This window comes from Symphalangus syndactylus, chromosome 16 (assembly GCF_028878055.3).
Source record: "Symphalangus syndactylus isolate Jambi chromosome 16, NHGRI_mSymSyn1-v2.1_pri, whole genome shotgun sequence".
NCBI lineage: Eukaryota > Metazoa > Chordata > Mammalia > Primates > Hylobatidae > Symphalangus > Symphalangus syndactylus.
Genome location: NC_072438.2, coordinates 21,405,307 through 21,429,194, shown reverse-complemented (window position 1 = coordinate 21,429,194; position 23,888 = coordinate 21,405,307). Strand labels below are relative to the sequence as shown.

The 23,888-nt window shown below is 38.4% G+C and overlaps 1 protein-coding gene across 5 annotated transcripts in view; it reads left to right on the top strand.

The window, feature by feature from the left end:
• BOD1L1 (biorientation of chromosomes in cell division 1 like 1) overlaps positions 1-23,351 on the top strand; it is a 58,989-nt gene extending 35,638 nt beyond the window's left edge. Inside the window, exons 13-27 of one of the 5 annotated variants that reach the window (XM_055246675.2) lie at positions 228-271; positions 1,748-1,808; positions 3,402-3,472; positions 4,417-4,489; positions 5,711-5,790; positions 9,439-9,523; positions 9,865-9,938; positions 10,969-11,044; positions 11,126-11,157; positions 12,217-12,262; positions 14,540-14,589; positions 14,684-14,768; positions 15,180-15,333; positions 19,226-19,366; positions 21,956-23,351. In XM_055246675.2, coding sequence (XP_055102650.1) covers positions 228-271; positions 1,748-1,808; positions 3,402-3,472; positions 4,417-4,489; positions 5,711-5,790; positions 9,439-9,523; positions 9,865-9,938; positions 10,969-11,044; positions 11,126-11,157; positions 12,217-12,262; positions 14,540-14,589; positions 14,684-14,768; positions 15,180-15,333; positions 19,226-19,366; positions 21,956-22,073 — 1,190 coding nt within the window. In that variant the 3' untranslated portion in view covers positions 22,074-23,351. Of the gene's footprint in view, positions 1-227; positions 272-1,747; positions 1,809-3,401; positions 3,473-4,416; positions 4,490-5,710; positions 5,791-9,438; positions 9,524-9,864; positions 9,939-10,968; positions 11,045-11,122; positions 11,158-12,216; positions 12,263-14,539; positions 14,590-14,683; positions 14,769-15,179; positions 15,334-19,225; positions 19,367-21,888 lie in introns of all 5 variants that reach the window. The other 4 variants (XM_055246674.2, XM_055246677.2, XM_063619400.1 and 1 more) reach the window with 4 other exon arrangements.
• Positions 23,352-23,888: the final 537 nt, after the last annotated feature.

The following is a 23,888-nucleotide window of genomic DNA, read 5'->3' as shown; positions in this document are numbered from 1 at the left end:
ATGCAGGCAACATTAATTTCTGTTGTCTTTTTCTGGTAGTATATTCTGGTAGTACAACATGGATTGATTGTGGGAAATAAGTGGGCAGATTTTTATAATTTATGAAAGCAGCTAAGCCACTTGGTGACATAGGGTAGGTTCCGTATCCTAAAAATCTTCAAATTTTTTTCTCTGCATTTCAGACACAATATTCAGTTTCTTTACATCTCGTTTTTATTTTTGAACAGCTGAACTCCAGAGGGAGCCTTTGTTGGTGAATGAATTACTAAATGTAAGTCACTGTAATGGTTTTGATTTTTGTGGTTATTGGATTTTTTTATTTTATTTTTTTGGAGAGCTATTGAGGAGGAGCCATCTGGAGGGGTTGCCTGTGTATTTCTGTAGTAGCCAGGAGGTGTTTGGTAGCGTACTCTTCATTTGAGTTCAGCATCCTGACAGCAGCTTTCACTAGCTCTTTTCCATGTTCACCTGTAACCACTGACGAAGAACTTTGAACTTGCTATTGTTTATTATTATAACGGGATTGAAAATTGGATTTTGATGTCTTAAATCATCCTGGTGCTATAGACAAAATAGATTTTAGTTTGAGAATTAAATTTCACTTTATGTTTTTAGAAAGCTTTTCTCAAGATACTAACCTGTAACTGCTATGTGTACATATTTTTTCCCAGATGTGGCTCTCATAATCCCGTTCATTCTTGAAAGAGTCTTGTTTTTGGTCTGTCTTAATATATTTATAAGGAACCTTGTATTGTACCAGGAGTGAACATTTTATAAAATGTTTCCAAATGTGCAGACAACTGCATTCTTTCCAATGCCCCTAGAGGAATTAGGGTACTATCAGTGAACTGTGGGATCAGAGTACTTCCTCATCAAGCACCCTGTTTTGTAGCTAGAAACTCGTACATCATATGCTGAATAAGAAGAAAGAGAAGAGCACCACTTGGTGTGGTTCAAGTTTGCCATCCAAGAGTTAAAAAGATTATGGCTGGACACAGTGGCACGGCCTATAGTCCCAGCTCCTGAGGAAGTTGAGGTGGGAGGATCACTTGAGCCCAGGAATTTGGGTCCAGCCTGGGCAACATAGCATAATTTTTTTATTTAAAAACAATTTTTTTTTAAATAAAATACATTTTAAAAGTTAAAAAGACTTTAAATGGGGTTGGAGCTTACTGAGCCAGCTGGCGTGTTCTCCATCCTACCTCAGTCCCCTGAGTCCACCAGCAGCTGTCTTTTCCCCAGTCGAGCATAAATGTCCTTTCCAAATTTGTACAAAAGCCTATAGCTAGGACTTAGGATATTATAGGATATTCCGAGCCTTTCCACTCAGTTTAAAAAAAGAAAAACAGTAGAATTGATAAGATTTGCCAAATAGGAAATCTTATTACAGAATCCTATAGAGTTTTTAAATAAAGAAAAAAGAAAATCATGCAGGATTTGGATGGGAAGGGAAATTTATGGAATTCAGAAAATTTTTCTCTTATTTATTCTTACTCTTTTGCCATTGGCTGCTTTAAGGACAGGGAAAATAAGCACAATAATTTGTTAAACTGAAACTTTTTCAAAAAGAAGGTGCTGCATGCTTTTGAGCTTCTGGGTGAAATTAAAAAGAATATGTACCCCAATTCCTTTTGGCATTTGTACAAATAGCCAGGTTATGTAAATTACCTTCTCTCCTCTCTCTTTCTTTTTGCCTATAAATTTTTTGTGAGACTATCCATAAATATCTTTTATATTGTATATTTAGGTTGAAAATTCAGGCTTCAGAACAAATAAAGAAAGTCGTAGCGAATCTTATAACAAAGGAGGTAAGTTAATGAATTTCATAGTTATAGTTTTAATATTAATTATAGTTACCATTTATTGAGTGTGGTCTGTATACCAGGCCTTGTGTTAATTATTTTACATATTTTCTCTCACTTAGTTCATAATAATTCAGTAAAGTGATAGTTAACAGCATCACTCCTATAGTTGAGGAGAACGAGTCTTAGGCCAGGTGACTTATTCCAAGCCATACAGCTTAAAAGTGATGTCTTGCTTTAAATAGCTACTAGAACTTTGCCATTAGTCTCCCACTTGACTCAATCCAACATAAATACAAAACGCTTAGCCCCCTGTGGATTGCAAGTACCAAACTGTGAAATGTGTTAACTTCTGACAGGCAGTTTAGGAGGGTAGCATATCAAGGATGTCACATTTATGTGGGTCTTCTCACAGGGGTGAGGTCTGGTGGCCACACAACCCGTGCAGGCTGCCAATTCGACAGATAATTCCCTTCTCAAACAGAACATAGAATTTTCTTGATGCCTACTAATTTTGTTAATTTCCTATTATAAGAGTGAGGAAAGAGGCTTCTTTACTTAGACAGTTATTTTTATAACATATACCATATTTCAAACAAAAGTAAAGCAGTAATAAACACCTATGTGCCCCCAGCCTAGTTTTGCCCTATCTTACAATTTAGTATATTTGCTTCACATACCTTTTAAAAAATGTTACAGTTATGGTGGAATCCCCATTTACCCTTTCCCAATCCCAATCTCTTTCCCTTTAATCCCACTCCAAAAGGAACCGCTATTCTGCATTAATTATATATAGGTCCATAAACAATATGTAACTTATGTTGCCTGCTTTAGGTAAATATGTGGTCTCACATTACATAAACCCTCCCCACCTTATTTGCTCATTCAGCAGTGTTCTAAGATTTTGTTCTGTTGATTTGTATTAACAATTATTTTAATTGCTTTTGAATATACCACAGTTAGTATTTTTTGCTTCATTTGTACATTATCTTGCACATGTAGGTATTTTGAAACTTTTCCCAATTACAAAGAATGCTACTGTGTATGTTCTCATACCTTTCCCAGTGCTTATGTAGTGTACTTGTAATTCTGAGTATGGAATTGCTCAGTTATAGGCACCTCTTCAGCTTTACTGCGTGTGCTAAATTGACCCCAAGTGGTGTACCAGTTGTCACTCCACACCATCTCCCGTATTTGGTATTGTCTGGTGAATGTTTGTTAGCCTGATGATTATGATGCAGTGATTCCTTATTTTCACTGATGCTTCTTAATACTGTGTTGCTACACAAACTGGGGGGAAGGGCCTTGAAGTCTTCTGTGTAAAGTCCAGTGTTGTTACCCCAGACATGTTACTGACCTCCTTGAACCCCATTCCCTCACATCTACAAGTGGAAAAAAGAGAATTGAACTGACGGAGTTGTGTGGAGGATCCCATCAAAAATCATTTGTGACTATCTATCACAATGCCCTGTATATAACTGGTACTCAATAAAGTTACTAACTCAGTTTTCTCCCAGCCCCCTAACACACACCTAAAATAAGTATTGGAATATAAAAATATTTAAGATTTTTTTTTTCTTTTTTGTATTTATTACTCAGAGATATCCAGTGGTAGAAAAGACAACGCAGAAGCCATAAGCGGTCACAGTGTTGAAGCAGATCCTAAAGAGGTGCATTTTAATAAACTCAAGTGTTTGATATTTTACACATAATATTTTCACTGTACACAAAGAAGGGCTTTAGAAAGGCTTTACTTCTTTGTATAAATTAAATATTAAATGGGTATACTGAGAGTTCCACATGTCACTTTTACCTGTATATGCCCTTTCAATGTTTAGGCAATTTGGCAGTTCCCAGGACTGTTTGGAAGTGTCCATGTTGTACAGTCAGAATGGTTTTTCATGCACCTTTCATCAACCATAAGAAGTCCATTTTTAATAAGCCACTAAGACAGTAGAAAAATACTAATCGTGATGTGCCGTCAGTTGTAAGATATATATAGCTTGACTTCAGAAATGGTGAAATGATAAGTAATTTTTTAAACGTGTTTTAGAATTATTGAAATATACAGTATGTAGCTAGAAACAGCATGTTTTTTTATGAATTCGCATTCAAACCCAGAAAAGAGACTAAAGCTTACAAAATTAGTCTAATCCAAATCTAAATCTCAAGTGTTCTAGATTTTTTTTTTTTTTTTTGAAACAGAGTCTCGCTCTGTTGCACGAGCTGGAGTGCAGTGGCGTGAATGCTGCTCACTGCAAGCTCTGCCTCCGGGATTCACACCATTCTCCTGCCTCAGCCTCCGAAGTAGCTAGGACTACAGGCACCTGCCACCACGCCTGGCTAATTTTTTTCTGTATTTTTAGTAGAGACAGGGTTTCACTGTGTTAGCCAGGATGGTCTTGATCTCCTGACCTCGTGATCCACCCACCTTGGCCTCCCAAAGTGCTGGGATTACAGGCGTGAGCCACCACACCCGGCCAAGTTTTCTAGATTTTTTAAAAATTTATATATCAACTTATTCCAAAGGTTAGAATCTAGTACAGTGTGCTCCTGTTTCAGTTTATTTGAATGAAGATTCTGTGGCCTTTGATATAGTCATTCTTAATTCCAGGTTGAAGAGGAAGAAAGGCATATGCCTAAAAGAAAAAGAAAGCCTCATTCTCTCTCTTCAGAAGATGAACCGGGTATTTACATATATGTTTCTGTTTTAGACATCTTTGAAAATCATTATTTTTATATCCAAAAGAATGAGCCAAAAACATAGAGAATTTTTGAGGATAGTAACTCTCTACTTCACAAGTCTTGAGGCTAATTTGTTTCTAGACTGGCTTGATACCTCCGGGGTCCTTTCTGGGCCCCAGTCTAGAAACTAGATTGTTTCCTGCAGAAGACCCAACCCCTGGATCTCAGACAAAGACAGGCTCTCTCTGGAACCACACCCTGGGGCCCAGCCAGGTGCCACTACAGTCTGTATTTTATATCATAAGCAGATGCCCTACAGAGCTAGTAAAGCACTTTAGTCCAAAAGTGCCTCTGACACCCCTTCTGTGCTTCATACTGTTGATTTTCTCATGGTCTGTAACAGTGCCCTCTAGTAGAACTGCAGTGATAGAAGTGTTGTACATTTATTTTGTCTAATACAGAAGCTACTAGCCACATGTCACTATTGAGCACTTGAAAGTGGTCAGTGGAAATGAAAGACTGAATTTTTAATTGTTTTTTAATTATTTTATATTTCAGTAGCCACATGTGGTTAGTGACTATCATGTTGAACGGTGCAGTGACCTTTAATACTTGACACAAAGGAGAAGTTCAATACTTATTGAATGACTACATGAGAAAGAATGAGTGAAGAATGAAATATTTATATTTTATATTATTTGGTAGCAATTATTGAGTTCCTGATGTATTCAGGTACTATCCGTGGTACATTATACACATTCTCATTTAATCTTTACAATAAACCTGTAAGTTAGGTGGTATTGTCATCTTATGGATAAAGAGATTAAGGTTCTGAAAAATTACGACTTTATCTTCACCACATAAATCTGATTCCAAAGCCCATGGTCTCAATTACTAAGCTATACCTCTTAGGTGGTAACTCGTTTAGAAAGTTAAAGTATCTCTGGGAACTATACACTAAGCCCTTCCCATAGAACCCACTACTTCATTGGTGTCATGTGAACATATGGGGATTTTTGTATTTTGTTTTATTTTTACTTTGCCAGGGCGAAAGGCAAGTGTTCAGTGCTCAAATCACATGATATTATAAATATAGAGTAACTTTTGGCTTCTCTGTATCACAGGCCTAAGAAAGAGGCTCAAACAGTCTTAAAATAGAACTATGCATTTCATTTTTCATTTAGCTTTTGTTCCTTTGTGATTCTGTCTAAACTGATTTACAGATGATAATCCAGATGTCCTGGATTCCAGAATAGAAACAGCACAAAGGCAGTGTTCTGAAATGGAGCCACATGACACAAAGGTATTTTTTCCACATATTAGTTTTAAGTTTTGGGTAGGGGTAGGGAGGCCTAATTACAGCATTGTGAATATTTATTATAATATTTTTTTCATTTTAGTGTCCCTCTTTATATGTCTCTAATAATAATCACTTTATTATAAAAGGTGTATATTTTTTAGTCTCCTCCCAAAAATGAAATGTTGCACTTTATAATTCTTAAACTGCAAGATTGTCTTAATTATTACAATTTAGATATAACATTGCTTAGGTTTTTGTTCAGTAGTAGTATTGATTTCTTAAGGTTTCTAAATGCTTTCTTCCAAAGTATAATGTGCTTTATCACAGATATACTTGCACCAAAATATTGAAATACAGTTATTATTAGTACTCCACTCTCTAGCTTACCTCCTGTATTAGTCTGTTCTCATGCTGCTAATGAAGACATACCTGAGACTGGGTAATTTATAAAGGAAAGAGGTTTAATTGACTCACTATTCCACATGGCTGGGGAGGCCTCACAATCATGGTGGAAGGCAAAGGAGGAGCAAAGTCACGTCTTAACATGATGACAGGCAAGAGGGCATGTGCAGGGGAACTCCTCTTTATAAAAGCATTAGATCTCATGAGACTTATTAACTGTCAGGAGAATAGCACAGGACAAACCTGCCCCCCGATTCAATTACCTCCCACCGCATCCTTCCCACTACAAGTGGGGATTATGGGACTTATAATTCAAAATGAGATTTGAGTGGGGTCACAGCCAAATCATATCACCTCCTGCCTCTAAAATCTGGGTGCTCTAAGGATTGGCCGCACCCACTGCCTTTTTTCCTATGGTTTTATTTTCATCTTATGACTCACAGAACCTCCTCACAAATTTGTATTTGTGTTCTGCCGTCTCTTGTTGTAGGCCTAGATTTTTTCATTCCCTACTAGATACCTCTTCTTGGGTGTTCTTCCATTTCTGAGACTCAGTACTCTAAAATTTCTCATTGTCTGTCTAAACTAGTTCCATCTTTTCCTCTCTCTTTCCCTAATTTATATTTTTATAAATTATTAAACACCTTATTCCAAAAGTGTTTAAGTCCAGTTATGAAAATACTTGAGCTGACTTCCAGTTCTCTAAAACCAGACTTTGGTCTCTTTTTTTCCCCAGTAACCAAAGAACGAAATAAAAAGTAGGAAAAGGTTTAATAACCTAAGAGGGAAAGTGGCATATTGTCATGAATTTTAGTTGGTTGTGACCAAAGGAAGAAACAGCCTTTTAAGCTATCCCTCACCCTGCCCTGTCCAAAATCAAAAATCCTGAGACAATACTTCTAAATTTGAAGAAAAGCAGATTGAAGGAGTATCATTTTATTTTCTCTTAAATTTCATGATTTTTTAATGTTAAATTTAAATAAAATCTAATTTATTTTCATTAAGCAGTTTTATAGACACAGTATTTTCAGTTACTACAAAAGAATCTTTTCTTACATGGAAAGCTGTCTGCAATAGCATTTATTTAATACCATCTTAATATTAGTAATTTTTGGACAGTAAATTGGGAGTGATTTCATCATTTCTGTTAAAGTTTTCTGTGTAGTAAATATGTACCATTTTATAAAAGCAATAAAGTCATTATTCTAAAATGTGTATAGTAAGACCAAAAGAAGACCAAAATTGAATAAGTGAAAAAATTCCAGGCACTGGAAAAATAAAAGCAGGAAATAAAAAGTGAGTTGCATGCATGTCATCAGGATCTGATTAAGCGCTTACAGGACCAAGTGTTGGCTCTGAAAGAGCCAGTTCAAAAACAGAAATGCAGTTCATCCAATGGTTTGAAGACTTTTGTGCAGGACATCTTCAGCCCACTATATGGAACAGATAAAAGTGTAGATGTTCTGGCTGAAATGAGGGAGAAGACCCCAAAAACGTCTGCCTGCTCCTAAACCCCCTCCAACACACACACACACACACACACGCACACACACACACTCTTTCTCTCTTTTCTCTCCCCGCCACACACACACACGCTGCCTCTCTCCATCTCACACACACACTCTCTCTCTCACACACACACATACACACACACACAGCACTTAAAGAGCTGAAAATGGCAATGCAGCATGAGTATCTCAGTGAAGCCTCAGTGTTGATGTGTTGATAACAGAGCAAATAGGTTTCTCCTTGGCTTTCCCAAATGAGTTGACCTTCCATCCTCTAAATCAACACCCTCCCAAATTGGATGTACGACAAGCCATCAGAATGTGAGAAGAAATGGTAGAACCACGATTTATATATGCCTTTTATCTAAAAATCTTAATAAGTAATCTCTACTAATATTTACTGTATAGCTTGGCCCTGGTGCCATCACTGAAAGTGAGCTCTCCTCTGACATTACCTGTTAGTCTTGCACATTGTCTCATGTCTTGGACCTAGTTATGTAGTACTGTCAAAGTACCTTAAAGGTAGCTGAGAGTCCCACAACACAGAGGACTTGAGAAGGAGCCCCTCACTTGTTTGTTCACTTTCAGCATTATATGACTTAATGGTTTACAGATGCTCAACTAAATGAATTTGCAGAGTTTATTTACCTTGTTTTAATTGAATTGACCCTCCCAATACAGACACTGGTTTGAGATTTCTCCAAAAATAACCACAACAAAAAACCCCATAAGACAAAGATAATATTTGTAATGCAGATACAAACAAATAATAAGAGAAATGGCTGAGCTGACACTTCTTTTACTAGGAAGTAACAGAAGCTCTGTGTCATCCTCATTGTTAGGTAAAAAAGAATGAAGATCTAATCATATCTGACATGAAGTGGGCCAGAAATTCCACTGTTTCAGAAGAGTGTGTGAAATGTGGAATTGCTTTTATATCCATCCCCTTCCAGTCCCTGAAAGGCTATATCAAAACCCAATGACATTGAATGCCTCCAAATAGGGAAATCGGGGGTGAGGGCATTTCATTATAGACCCCTTTAAATTTTGAGCCACAAGAATATATTTCTATTAAAAAATAAGTAAAATTAACATTAATAGAAATGAGGATTTACAATTGTTTATAATGGGCCATTAAAGAAAAATTACAGCTTTAGTTTCCTATTTCATCTTGATCTTATTCTACTTTATGTATTTTTGTTTCTATACTATATTAGTATTATAGTTTAAACGTTTTGGCATTTCATGCCGAGAACTTTCTTGCCACTATGGGGGGATAATTTAATTGCTGAAAGATCACTGCTCCAAGTTCAGCCCATCTGGATACCCAGAAATTCCCTTTGGCATCTCCCAAATTATTGATTCCCCACATCTCTCCCCTCCATCACTCCACAAAGATAAATATCTGTTGTCAATATCTGTCCATTCTGCCTTTGGAGTTTGTCTTAAAAAAACAAAATCCAAGTAGGGGGAGGAGAAGAACAATTTCTATTTTGCAGGAAAGAAAATGGCCTTGATATTTTATACTTGAACTTATGCTTTTCTGTTCTCAGAATGTTTATTTTTTTTATAGTCTCACTAGCAACAATAATAGTTACATTTCAAAAACATTTTCCAAAAACTATCCTAAAAAAGAGCTAGGAAGTTTTTTTGAAATAGAAAGGCAAACTTGGGTGGGGAGGATGAATGGATGAAGGCTTCAGTTTGAAGAAGCTTCTAGTCTTTTTCAACTTCTCTATAGGAAGAGAACTCCGGAGATTTGGAAGAATTCTCTAAAACCAGTTCTGAGACAAATAGCACTGCCTCAAGGGTCATGGAAGAAAAAGGTGAGTAAAACATTTGCTTGGGTAAATTGACTGAGCCTTCAAAGCAGCCAGCATATCTCTCAACCGAAACGTCTATTTTGCTCATTTACTTTTCCTGTATAATAAAGTGCCTCATGCTTAAGATTAATAGGGCTAGGGAATCATTTTTAATTTGGATCCTGCTATACCCAAAGTGTGCTGTTTACTAGTCACCCAAATTCAGGCTTGTTAATTTTGATGGTAGAAACTTGAAAATGGAGTGTGTGGTTATGTGTGGCTGCAGCTGTGTAGGTCACCTGGGTAAAGGTGGGGAAGGCTGACCGTGGTCACTAGCAGTGAACAAAGTTCTTCCTTTTCTACAGATGAATATAGCAGCAGTGAAACTACTGGTGAAAAGCCAGAGCAGAACGATGATGACACCATAAAATCTCAGGAGGTGAGATGTGCTTTTCATATTTATTTGTTCACAATTATTTAAGCACTAACCAAATTAAATTCATTAAATACTGTTATCTTGAGTTTTTCTTAAGTACTTTGAAGAAGCTGGGGTTTTTTACTGCAATGGAACACCATTTCATACAGTGCATTTTATCAGTGTCATTTTGATTAATTTTGTTCTCTTCATCTTTGTTTCTTCAAAACATTTGTATGAGACCCACTTATGTCATAGCCAAATAGGATCAGCTTAGTGCTCTACATCAGTGGCAATCTCAGGTTCCTGGCCTGGCAATGCTGAGCTGCCAGGCCAGGCACATGGCAGCAAACAGGAGGCTGTCTGAGACATGGAGTCCAGCTAGGATGAAATGGGAACAGCAGCAGGGTGTGCAGAAGGCATGCAGGGAATACTCGAGGGGACCTAGTTCATGAGGCAAGGTCATGGATTCCTGGAGGCTGCATGCACAAACAGAGCATCCCAGCCCTGCCTGCCGTAAGCCCATAGATTTTCAGGGAGCCTGTGGAGCAGAGAATTGCAGTGGCTTGAGACTGAGCACCATAAATCAAGAGACACAGCCTGTGCACTAGCCAGGTCTAGATAACCATTGCCAAGTTTGCCCATTGTTAAATCATTTGTTATTGTTCTCACTTCTGTCTGTATGATACATTCAGCGGACCCCTTATTTTTTTATAAGGGTATCATTTGGTCACAACTAACTGGGCCAAATCCCAATTTAAATGGACATACATATTTATTACAGAAGTAAAAGGTTACACTTTGATTACTTCATTGTCTCAAAATCCTCACGGCTCCATTAATTTATGGCAGTTAGTGATGTTTATCAAGTTGAAGAAACAATGGTGAGATCAGTAAATAAAACACTAAGCCCTACGTCACATATTTTTAAAGTGACAAAGCTAGGATTTGAGCTCTCTTAGACAGGAACTCTAAATCTGATTTTTGAGAAAACTTTGTATAATAAAGGGTAAAATTTTTTTATTGCTGTTGTTGTTTTTTATTTCCCCCTTAGGAAGATCAGCCAATAATTATTAAAAGGAAAAGAGGAAGACCTCGCAAATACCCTGTAGACACAACGTTAAAAATGAGTAGGTACTTGGTGTGTTTTCAGTTCACACACAAGAAATTTTCGAACCCATTTTCTAAGTGAATTTTTTTTTTTTTAGAAGACGACTCCAAAACAGATACTGGCATTGTCACTGTAAGTAATTGCAAAACACGACAATTTCAAATACTTGCTCTTAACCTGAAAAACGGTATAATGCAATATCTAGTATTTTGAACTTTATTTTTTTAAGTACTTGAAAAGCTTTAAAAGACTGAGTAACCATTCAACTATTTTGATTACTAGTATCTTTGTGTAAACAGAGTTATATTAGTTCTTCATTCTGATTCCATTCTAATTCATGAGTTTGATTATTTAAAAATTATCTAGGGATTTATCTTCCTGTGGCCACCCTTGGTTAAAATGTATAAATTAGCTATTTTATATGATTTTGAGATAGTGGCTTCTTTATAGAGACTTGTGAGTTGTCTTGCCATCTTACTACTTTCTATGGAATTCTTTTTGACCTAAAATATACACTGATTTCAGTGCAGGAAAATCCTCAGTGATATTTTATGTTTGAACGTTCTTTATCTTTGACCCTGACATATATACCCACCAAAATCATTGTATCAGGATTCCATCGCATGCATTTCAATGGATTATTATAAGGAGGAGATTACAAGAGGAGCATTGTGAGGAGGACAGAGGTGTGTTCACTGACCTAACAAAAGAACATGGGATTCAAGCCTTAGCTTTGTCACTTACCCCGAGACCTGTGACTTAGGGCCAGTCATGGGACCCTCTGGTGACTCAGTTTCCTTGAATGTAAAGTGGTATGATGCCTGCAGTACTTATCTCATAGAATTATTATAAGACAAAACCAGAGAAGCACATGTGAATGCATTTAGTAACATGTAAAATGGTTTGCCTTGGGAAATATTAACCACAGCAGCCATGCTGCATTGCCTCACTTCTCATCCTGTAGCATCACAGAAGGGAAAGTCTGTATTTAGAAGCTTATTGGAAAGTCTGTATTTAGAAGCTCAGGCATCCATGTTTGCTAGGTATACTTAATCAATTACAGAAAATAGGTCTCAAATATGCCTATGTAAATAAAGATCCTATACCACCTTTACATCATTGATGCATTTCTATGTGATGATTATAAACTGCTGATTTAAAAATTTTTTTTGTTTGTTTATTTAAACGTAGGTAGAACAACCTCCATCTATCAGCAAACTGAAAGTAATGCAAACAGGTATGTACCTACAGCATTCCTCTGTGTGTTATCTGAGGGAGGGGCAGGAGAGGCTGGCTGTTGGAGAAGGTGGAACTTCCATACTGCTTCTCACTGAAGTGGGTGGCCCCCTTGGTAAAAATAGTTGTCCTTGTATCTGGGAGAGACTATATCTATTGGCTTACAGAGCCCAGGACTTAAGAATTGAAATTTTTTTGACTATTTTTCTCCTCATTCCAAGGAGAAAAATATATTCCAAAATGTTGATAATGATTAGCTCTGGAGGGCGGAATAATGGGAGCATTCCATATTATTTGTCAATATTGCCTGCATTTTCCAGATATTTTTTGTTGTGGTCTAAAATTTTTTACATAAAACAAGAGGAGCCATTAGTGAGCTTTGAAGTGTTGATATCAACAACAAAGATTAATGTGACAGCTATTTTGTATCAAATAAATAGTATGGTCAGATTAAGATATTACATATTCTGATCAGCAAATAAAGCAAATAGGTAATATAAAATTGTTTCCACATTCAACTATGTGTGATCGTACTTCATTTTTTCTTGTGTCTTGGTAAATTAAGGTTCGTTTATTTTTTAAAAGAGGGAGGAGATTCTGCACATTTGGTCTTAACCAGTTTTTATTAATAATTTTATAGTATTTTGAATCCATACAAGAAATCTTTATAACATCAGTGCCCTTTAAGGACTCCAATTAAAGCTGTGTGATTCAGAATGTTTTCTGAATATGGGTAAAATGATGACCATTTTAAGACAGTCCTCTTTGTTGACCTTTCTATTGGGTTAACTTTTTCATCTTCATTGGTATTTTAAACTTGCAAAAAAGGACAACTACTACAGTCACTAAAAAGAAGTACCTTTGAGTTTTTGAGTGCCTGATGAACATCCCCATAATTTCAGCTTCAAGTAGTGCATTGAACTAATCTTTACTTTTCTTACCATGATACAGTCTCAGAAAATTATAACATCTGCAGAAAACAAATGCATAAAGAATGTATGTATGCACTCTACAAACCGGTCATAAAATGTACTTTGTTAGCTACCATGATGTATTTGGAGTCAAAAGAATTCTACCTGTCACTCTACTTGTTAGTTATGTGACTCTGAACAAATTACTCAAGCCTGGTTTGTTCAGACTATAAGCTAGGATCATAATACTTGCAGAGCTACATTGAAATCGAAAAGTCCATATTAGCCAGGTGTAGTGGCTCACACCTGTAATCTCAGCACTTTCGGAGGCCTCCACAGGAGAATCACTGGAGCCCAGGAGTTGGAGGCCTGCAGTAAGCTATGATTGCACCACTGCACTCTAGCCTGGCCAGCAGGGCAAGACCCTGTCTCATAAAAATAAAATAAAAGTACCAGCTATATATCCTTACTTGAAATGCCTAGGACACCAGAAGTGTTTCAGATTTTGAATTTATTCATATTTTGGAATATTTGCATTTCCCAGTTGAGCATTCCTAATCCAAATTCAAAATGCTTCAATGGCATTTCCTTTGAGGGTCATGTTGGTGCTCAAAAAGTTTTGGATTGTAGAACATTTTAAATTTTGGATCGTCAGATTAGGGATGCTCCGCCTGTATATCATTCCAACTTGCAGTTACTGGTACATATTGTGGGCTCCTTATATGCCCCCTTTTTTCTTTTTTGGGGTCAGAACATTTAATCTGAAAGGGAATAGAAGTAGTCTAACCCGGCCGGGCGTGGTGGCTCACACCTGTAATCCCAGCACTTTGAGAGGCCAAGGCAGGCAGATCACCCGAGGTCAGGAGTTCAAGAGTAGCCTGGCCAACATGGTGAAACCCCGTCTCTACTAAAAATACAAAAAATCAGCTGGATGTGGTGGTGGGCACCTGTAATCTCAGCTACTCAGGAGGCTGAGGCAGGAGAATTACTTGAACCCAGGAGGCAGAGGTTGCAGTGAGCCAAGATCACGCCACTGCACTCCAGCCTGAGCCACTGAGTGAAACTCTGTCTTAGAAAAAAAAAAAAAAGTAGTCTAATCCAACTTCTTATTTTGCAGCTGAAAAAACTGAGAGTCAGCAAATTTAAATAAAATCTTAAATGAAAACTTATGTTTCGTGACTCACAATCCAATGTGATCTCTGCTAGGTATTCTGATTCTATCTTTGCTTGACTGATACAAAATAATGATGAAATGTACAACAATGTATTAATTAATACTGACACATTGACAGACAAGCCAGGCTGATTGTTGAAATTTAAATTTACAGTAATAAGATATTAATGCAGAGATTTCCCTTTTCTTAAAGATGAATCCAATAAAGAAACAGCTAACCTACAAGAAAGAACTATAAGCAATGTAAGTGTTAAATTTCTTACCAAGATACGTTGTTTAGAAATCAACTTAAATGTTCAGCTGACCACCCTTTTAACTTTAATTTTATTGCTTCTAGGATGATGGTGAAGAAAAAATAGTAGCAAGTGTGCGTCGGAGAGGAAGAAAACCCAAACGCTCTCTCACTGTATCAGATGATGCTGGTATGTTTCTAGCAAATTCTTAATAAGTCTTATTGTTTCCAAATCACCTTTTTAAAGAGTTTTTCTTTGAATGAGGAAAAATCCAATGGGTACAGCTAATATTAATATTACATAAATATGTGTGAAATAGGTCTAATCCCATGTCAGAAATGGTACATCCCAGATGCTTTTCTGAGTACATGTGAATTTTTTATGAACGCTGGCTGTGAACTGCATATGTAAACTATCCAAAATGTGTTTGAGATTAAGTTAAACAGTTGTGAATTGCAAGTGCTAAAACAAAAAGGAAGTGGAAAACCATTTCTCTGCCTCCAAGTCCCTAATATCCTAAGTTCTAAACTCCTTGACTCTCTCTCTTGGAAGTATCTTTGGGAATTGTAAAATCCAGGTGTTACCCTTCTATTTGAACAGAATCCTCAGAGCCAGAAAGAAAACGCCAGAAATTAGTTTCTGATCCAGCAGAGGACAAGAAAGAGCAGGAGTCTGATGAGGAAGAGGAAGATGAGGAAGAGGACGAGCCGTCAGGAGCCACCACAAGATCCACCACCAGATCAGAGGCTCAGAGGTAATGGGGGCAGCACAGAGCTGCCAGAGACCTTCACCAGCTTCTCCATCTGAAAACTGCTCTGGGTTTCCTGGGATTCTCTGAACTGAATTATTCATGCTGCAGTGGAAGTTCTTCCCTTTCATTTTTATTGTTAGCAGTGGGCACATAGTTCTTGGAGAACACATTTTCTGTCCTAAACCATTTTGGGGGATTGCTTCAGAGTCTTTACCAGGTTTTAAATGCCTATTTGGTGGAACCCATTCAATTCCTTACAAATATTTTTTGAGCATCTGCCATCCTTCAAATGTCATATTGAGCACCATTCGTGAATATGGACATACATAAAACATCATCCCTCCTCTCAGCATACTTAATTCAACCCAGAAAGCAGGAGGAACCAGGCCCACACACCACTGTCATCACATGCATCTCACCAGTGCTATGCAATAGGTTGATCATAGGAAAGTGCCCAAATTTGACCATTTTTGAGGTAATTTCATATATTTCCCAAAATATGTTCTCTCAAGCCCTATTGTAGCCAGAAACCTCTGAGAAAAAGAGTACCATGGTCAGATGAGTTTGGGAATGTCATTGAATTCTCTCTCCTTCCTCAGTTACATGTTCATTAAAATATAAGGGTTTGGCAAACTCCAGGGCTGGGCGTGGTGACTCACGCTTGTAATCCCAGCACTTTGGGAGGCCAAGGTGGACGAATCATGAGGTCAGGAGATCAAGACCATCCTGGCCAACGTGGTGAAACCCCATCTCTACTAAAATACAAAAAATTAGCCGGGCATGGTGGCTCGCACCTGTAGTCCCAGCTACTCGGGAGGCTGAGGCAGGGGAATTAAACGTGGGAGGCGGAGGTTGCGGTGAGCTGAGATGGCTCCACTGTACTCCAGCCTGGTGATAGAGCGAGACTCCATCTCAAAAAAAAAAAAAAAAAAAGGGTTTGGCAAACTCCTAAAGGAAAGAAGCCTGCTGAACTTTGTTTAAACAAGCATTATTTGCTGATACCCCTTTTCTGTTGTTGGCCTATATCATTATACCTGTTCACATCATCCAGTGTTCCTTTCCCCATGGCACATGAGAAATGGTACGTAACTGTGTAGTCTCATCCTAACCGTTAATCACTTTCCCAAACATGAATATTTTCCAGGCTGAGCACGGTAGCTCATGCTTGTAATCCCAACACTTCGGGAGACCAAGATGGGAGGATCACTTGAGCCCAGGAGTTTATGAGACCAGCCTGGGCAACACAGGGAGACCCCATCTCTACAAAAAAATTTTGAAAATTAGCTGAGCATGGTGGCATGCACCTGTAGTCCCGGCTACTTGGGAGGCTGAGATGGGAGGATCGCTTGAGCCCAGGAGCTTGAGGCTGCAGTGAGCTGTGATCGCACCACTGCACTCTAGCCTGGGTGACAGTGAGACTCTGTCTCTGAAAAAATATATATTTTTTTAATTTTTAATTAATGTGATTTACAAGCTATTAATCTTGGTATCATCTTGTTTAATTTCATTATTCAAGATTGATCAAAAAGTTCAGGAAGATTTATTTCAAAAATAACACTAACACCATAATATAATAGTATCTTGTGTTTACATAAAGAACTAAAATCGGGGCCAGGTGCAGTGGCTCATGCCTGTAATCCCAGCACTTTGGGAGGCCAAGGCCGGCAGATCATGAGGTCAGGAGTTCGAGACCAGCCTGGCCAATATGGTGAAACCCCGTCTCTACTAAAAATATAAAAAATTAGCCAGGTGTGGTGGCACATGCCTGTAATCCCAGCTACTTGGGAGGCTGAGGCAAGAGATTCGCTTGAACTCGGGAGGTAGAGGTTGCAGTGAGCCGAGATCACACCATTGCACTCCAGCCTGGGTGACAGAGTGAGACTCTGTCTCAAAAAAAAACAAAAAAATAACAAAAACTTAAAATCAATCTGTTTCTAATTCCTCCAAACTTAACACATTATTAGCCATTTGTGCCATGGTTTGATTTCTCAATCAGATTTTAGAGCCAAAGGACTCTCGAAGCTTACACGGCTAAAGTTATAAGGTGGTCTCATATTTGCTTTTTTAGGTGGAGCAGCTCAGGTAAATAGAAAAGAAGTCACAGAATCCAAACTGCTGCTGCTAGGAGAGGGTGAGGGTGCTGGAGCCCAACACCCATGCATTTGGGTATAGCATCCATCCCACCAGAATTACTGCCTCCCTCTAAAACAGTTGTGGAAAGTAGGGCTCAACTCAGAGAAAGTTCCATAGGCCTTCTAGCCATCTTTGAGTGAGTGTCTAGAAATTGCTCTCAGATTTGCCTTTTATAAATTCTTTAAAAATAAATCTTATTTGATTTATATGGTTCTGTAATCACCTGGATTATCAAAGCTCTTCCTTCATGCACTTTATAATATAAACTTTTGATTTACAAATGAGTTCTTTTCTCTCTAGTTTAGATTCCTTGGCATTGGTTGATCAGTCCCAGGGCTCTGGTGTCTTCATAATTTCACAAATTGTCTGAGTTGGATGGGCTCTCAGTGGTCATGTAGTAACAATAGCCAGTCAGTGCCTGAGTCACTGCACCTGCAGCTCCTCTGAAAGGGTCTTCCTGCTTTTGCATGGACCTCAGTGGCAGGGAAAGCCACATCCTCCTCAGCATTTTCTGACTTGTGTTCAGTAGAAGCCTGCCTCCCTATGGCTTCTACTCTTGGTTCTAGTTCGACTTTCAGAACCTTCTGTCTAATTTTCCCTTACGTATTTGAGGGCAGCTTCCAGGTCTTCTCTGCTTGCTTATTGAGCCCCTTCATCATCCCTGTTTGTGCTCCTCAGTTACCTTTATCCTCTTTTAGAAGCAAATGTGCAGGTGGGCGCAGTGGCTCATGCCTGTAATCCCTGCTACTCAGGAGGCTGAGGCAGGAAGATTGCTTGAGGCTAGGAGTTCGAGACCAGCCTAAGAAACATAGCAAGACCCTCTTAAAAAAAAATTAAATTAATAAAAAATAAAAGAGGCCACGCACAGTGGCTCACGCCTGTAATCCCAGCACTTTGGGAGTCCAAGGCTGGTGGATCACTTGAGGCCAGGTGTTCAAGATCAGCCTTGCCAACATGGTGAAACCTCGTCTCTACTAAAAGTACAAAAAATAGCCGAGCGTTGTGGCAGACTCCTGTAATCCCAGCTACTTGGGCAGCTGAGGCAGGAGAATTGCTTGCACCCGGGAGGTGGAGGTTGCAGTGAGAAGAGATTGTACCACCGCACTGCAGCCTGGGTGACAGAGCGAGGCTGTTTCTCGAAAGAGAGAGAGAGAGAGAGAGAGAAAAGAAAGAAAAGAAAGAAAGATAGATAGAAGCAAACTCTGTATACCAAGTGTGGTCTAATGAATCCAGAAGGGTACTGTTCTACCTTATTTTCTGGATATTGTTCTTCAGTGCACATCCTCATTACTGAGCCTCAAATTGAAAAATACACCAGCTAAACAAGTTCCTTTTTCAGAGTTTTTATTGGAATCAGAATTCCTTATCTGATTCTTGTGCAGTTGACTACTTGGGCCTTAACTCTTAGCCTTGTGAATTGTACTTTCATTAATCTTAGCCCTTTATTCTACCCTGATGAGCTCTTTTGTAATCTTTATTTTGTCAGCCAGTATGTTTTCTATTTTTCACAGATACATCTTTTTTCTAAATCACAATAAAATATCATGCACAGTAAGAACAAAGATAGTGTCACACAAGCAGAGGTAGCTGTAGATGACATTAAGATCAACTTATCAGCATTGGTCAGGAAAAGCAACCATTTTTCTGATTTTAGTTCCTGTTGTTCTGACTTGCCCACAAGGAGCCTCATACTTCCTACATAGTTCCAGGGACTGGAGTGTTCAGTGCTACCATTGCCCAGTGTTTCTATAATCTGTTTCAGAAAGCAACATAGCAAGCCATCTGCACGTGCAACATCCAAACTTGGCAGCCCAGACACAGTTTCTCCTAGAAATCGCCAAAAATTAGCAAAAGAGAAGTTACCTACCAGCGAAAAAGTTAGTAACTCTCCCCCATTAGGAAGGTAAGTCCCTGCTTACACTTCAAGTCATTTTTAACCCCCTAAGACTATTTTTGGTACAATAATGCTTCCTTCCTAATTTCCTTTAAGATTTTGTCTCACCAAATAACTGTTTTTGGGGATCATTGGTTTCCAAGAAGAATAGGAAGGGCTGCAGAAGGTGTCTCTGTGGCCTCACCAGTCTGGCCTTGCCGCAGTGGACTGCCACACAGGCTTGTCCTTGACACCTATGAACATTATATGCCTTCTCCCATCCACCAAGACCAAAGGCAAGGCAGTGTGGTAAAGCATTTAACAGCCCAGAATCATTTCTGTTTTAGCTAGAGCAATGGAGAGGTGATGAGGTGACAAGGCTTCCTCTTTCAGGCACGGCCCCTGCCAGCTTACACCTTTCACTGCAGCCTTACTGGTCTTACTGCTTCCCAGAGGTGGTCCTGAGCCTTCCTTTCTTGCCTTTGCTTGAGCTAGTGAGGAGCGTCCTCACCATCAGCACCTCTAGTAAGTCAGATCCTTTCCATCCTGCTTCAGCCCATTTTCATCTCTTCTTCTTGCTGCACTTCTGGTCAATATTGGGCACTTGAGATGCCACATAGCATTGGTTTGGTATATTCCTTTATTTACCCCTCTGAGCTGTAGGTTTCTTTCTTGAGATAGGAACTTGTCATACTTTCTATACATTATCATATTCAAAAATAAAAGACTCTTCACTGTACACAAAAACTGTTTTGACCTCTTACCATATTTTCATCTTCACAGCATACTTGTAATGTATGTATGTGCTGTTTTCCCCACATTCTAGAAATGAAAGCAAACTATACTGCCCGGCACTTTCACATACATGCTCTCATTTAACCCTCAGTGAGTGAATTGTAATAGTTACTCTTATTTTATATGTGAGGGAAAGAATCTCAGGAAGGTTTCCATGCATACTACTCAAAATTGAACATGCAGTCAAATCACTTGAGGCTCTTGGTAAAATGCAGATCCTGGGTCTGCAAGTCTAGGCTGGGGCCTGAGAGTTGGCATTTCCAACAAGCTCCTCAGTGACCAGTGCCCCTCCTCACAGACCACATTCTGGGTGGACTAGAAGGGCCTGGATAAGCTACGAAGCTCACATGGCTGGGGAGAAGCAGCCTGACTCAGAGCTTCTGTTGGCTGCCACTTGGTCCCCAGCACAATACTGCACACGGCACCTTTACTGAAGAGGTGTTCACTGAGTGGCTGGTGGCTTTCCATGGAAACAGTTTGAAATGGATTACCAACAAACACATTTTCAGTCATTGTCAACACATGCCAAAACCACATCATCTGCAACAATTTTTGACTCAATTTGAGTTTATTTACTTTTGCTGTCAAACAAGAAACGGAAGACGTGTCTTCATATCACTAAGAGTCCCATTTCTCCATCTCCTGCAATGTTGGTTTTCCAAGTCTTTTATTCATTGACAGGACATTTACTGCCCGCTTGCCATGTGTTGGGCATTGCACTAGGCACTGGAGTTAGAAAAATGATAAATCTCAGCAGCTGCCCTAGAGAATCATCATGTCTAATGGAAGAGAGATATATGTGTATAAGACTTTCAAACTTTTTTGGCAACAACCCACTATAAGAATGTTTTGCAATACAGCTGGTGCTCACATTCCTGCTGCTGTAACTGAAACAAAATTTTCATGAGTCAAATTTAATAGATGTGATACGAGTGGTATTTTCTGTTGTGTCCTATTAACATGTTGTTTTAAAATATTGATCGTAACTTGCAGTTTGAAAAAACACAGCAGACAAATTACAATGGTAAACGCTGTGGTAAAGACTTAAAGTATTCATATCAATAAAGTCGCATTTCTCTGTGGGGGATTCCAAAGATGGGGCATCTTGCTTTGTGATGTGGAAGGTGCAGGACTGCAGGCCCAGATGGTGTACAAATAGAAGGCAGAACTTTAAAAGGCTCTGGATGATTTTCTCCTGAAAGCATCAGAGACCCAAGAGGAACTTCATACATCTCCAGGGCAGTAACATGATTAATTGGAGTTTCCAACAAATAATTTTAATCACAGACTATATCAACAGGGTATGCTGGTGATAGGGAGATTGGTTAGAATGTTCTTCTGAAATTCCTGTGCCTTTTCTAACACAGCTATTTTCTGTAATACTGTGCTACAAAACATGATTTTGCACTTGGTCTGACCTAGGTTGCAATCCTGCTGTGTTCTTGCTAGTTGTTTGAACTTGGGACAGTTTGTATATTGGTGGGACCCGCTGTTGATGTCTTTGTTTTATAGATGAAAGAACTAGGGCCCAGAGAAGGAAGTGGACTTGAGCACCATCAGCACCTAGAGTGTGGTGGAGCTGGAACCAGAGCACAGGCTTCAAACTTCTCTTCCGGTGTCCTGTGTTTGTGTGTGAGGTTGACAACAAATAACCAGTTAGTTCAAGCTCTTCGCGAAGTAGCTCCTTTTCGTGTATAAATGTTACTGGGTTTTCTTCTTCTTAGCTGTCAAGTTCAAAACTCTTCTGTTTTTTTAAGGAACTCCCAAGTTATTTGAAGCAGCTGCTTTTAAACCTCACCATTGCCTTGACTTTGCTTAATGCAGATCAAAGACACAGCTCTCCCCTTCTATCAAGCGCAAGAGAGAAGTCAGCCCTCCTGGGGCCCGAACAAGAGGCCAGCAAAGAGTGGAGGAAGCCCCTGTGAAAAAAGCGAAGCGATAATCCTGACCACTGCTGCCCTAGGCTTATGGAGGAACACAGTGGAGAGGAAAGAGACATGCCTCAGTGGCCATAGGCTTCTCTTTAACCAGGAAAAAGATAATGCATGTGCTGTAAGTCCCTAGGTGCAAGCTTTTTCTTGTTATGTTTTAAACAGCTTTATAAACTATTGTTCATAGAAAATATTATGTACATTTATTTCAGATAAAGGACAATAAGTTTACTTTGTATCTGAACTCAAAACAAAGTAGTTGTATATTTTAACATTCAAAATTGGGATTTCCCAATGTGACACATCATGAATGCAAACCCCTCCAGCCCATCAGACGCCAGGCTGCCTACTGGTAATCTGTGTATAGTATATAAACATGTAAAAATAGGTTGTATTTTACTCTATGTATGATGCTAATCAATGAACACTTTATTTATTTTACAGAGAAAACTTATCTGTGAACTTTACTATATATCTGTTTATTTTACTTTATTATTTTTTTTTTAATAAAAAAGGGTTTTAAATGCTATGCAGTCATTAGTAGAAAATTTTTTAGGACTCTGCCTGCCCTGTAACTATCTTAATATGATCTGGCAGAAACTCGCATGTATCCAAGTAAAGTAGTTTAGCTAAAGAAAGGTTCTTCATTGCTTTTCTGTTCACAGTTGTGGCTCTGTTTTTTAAGAATGTAACTTGTTTTTAGATTATACTTGCATCTGTGACTTTACGACCAGCTGCATTGACATAAAACAGGTTCTGGTTCAGGTAAAGTTGCGTCAGTCACCTGCAGCAGAAACCCCTCTTCATTCCTCTTCTCTGTGTTCATTCCTCTTCTATGTGCTATTCTGAAGCTTCTACCAATACTCTTTCCATGTTGTCTTTTTCAGGGAAGAGAAATGCATTCAAGATTAGGTCCCTCCTGTCTATCCAGTTTCAGGATTTTATGTTGTTTTATACACAATTATTTCAGTATAGAAACTGGCTTTATTGCCAAGTGTTTTTTTAAACATGTTTTAACTCTCATATGAGCAAACTGTCCAACTTCAGTTTTTCATAAGATTAAACTTCTTACGATCAAATTTGTCTCTTGCAATGATGTGATGAGTTGCCAAATAATTGAGATTATTTTAAAATGTTTTGTTCATATTCTTGTTTTATAATTAAAATTTACATTCAGTGTGTATGGGTTTTTTTTTTTTATTTTGACTCAATGTAAGGTGGATATTTCTGTCATTTTACATGGTTTCTTACTGAGATTTTATATATAAATTATAAAATGTTTACCAAAATTTGAGTGGTAAGAATTTTATTTGTGTGTTTTAAAATGTGTCTGCATGAAAACTATTTCTTCTCTCTAAATAATTGGTCTTAGCTGTGTCATTCCATGCTCACATTCAAATTTGAATCAGTGATGGCCTTTCTCAGTAGAACTGAACTCGGTAGAACTGAACTCAGTAGAACTGAACTTGGTAGAATTGAACTTGGAAGAACTGAACTTTAGATCCAGAAAGGCCCTTAGAGACGAGGAACATGAGAGTTTCTCTTTTTTATGTATATGGATGATTTTTAACCAAAACTGAAAAATCTACAGTGATTTGTCTTAAAAGTAAGAAATGCAAATCAAAGCCACAGCGATGTACTATCTCACACCAGTTAGAAAGGCTTTTATTAAAAAGTCAAAAAATAACAGATGTTGGCGAGAAAAGAGAATGCTTATACGCTGTTGGTAGGACTGTAAATTAGTTCAGCTCTTGTGGAAAGCAGTTTGGAGATTTCTCAAAAAATTGAAATTAATTACTGTTTGACCCAGTAATCTCATTACCAGG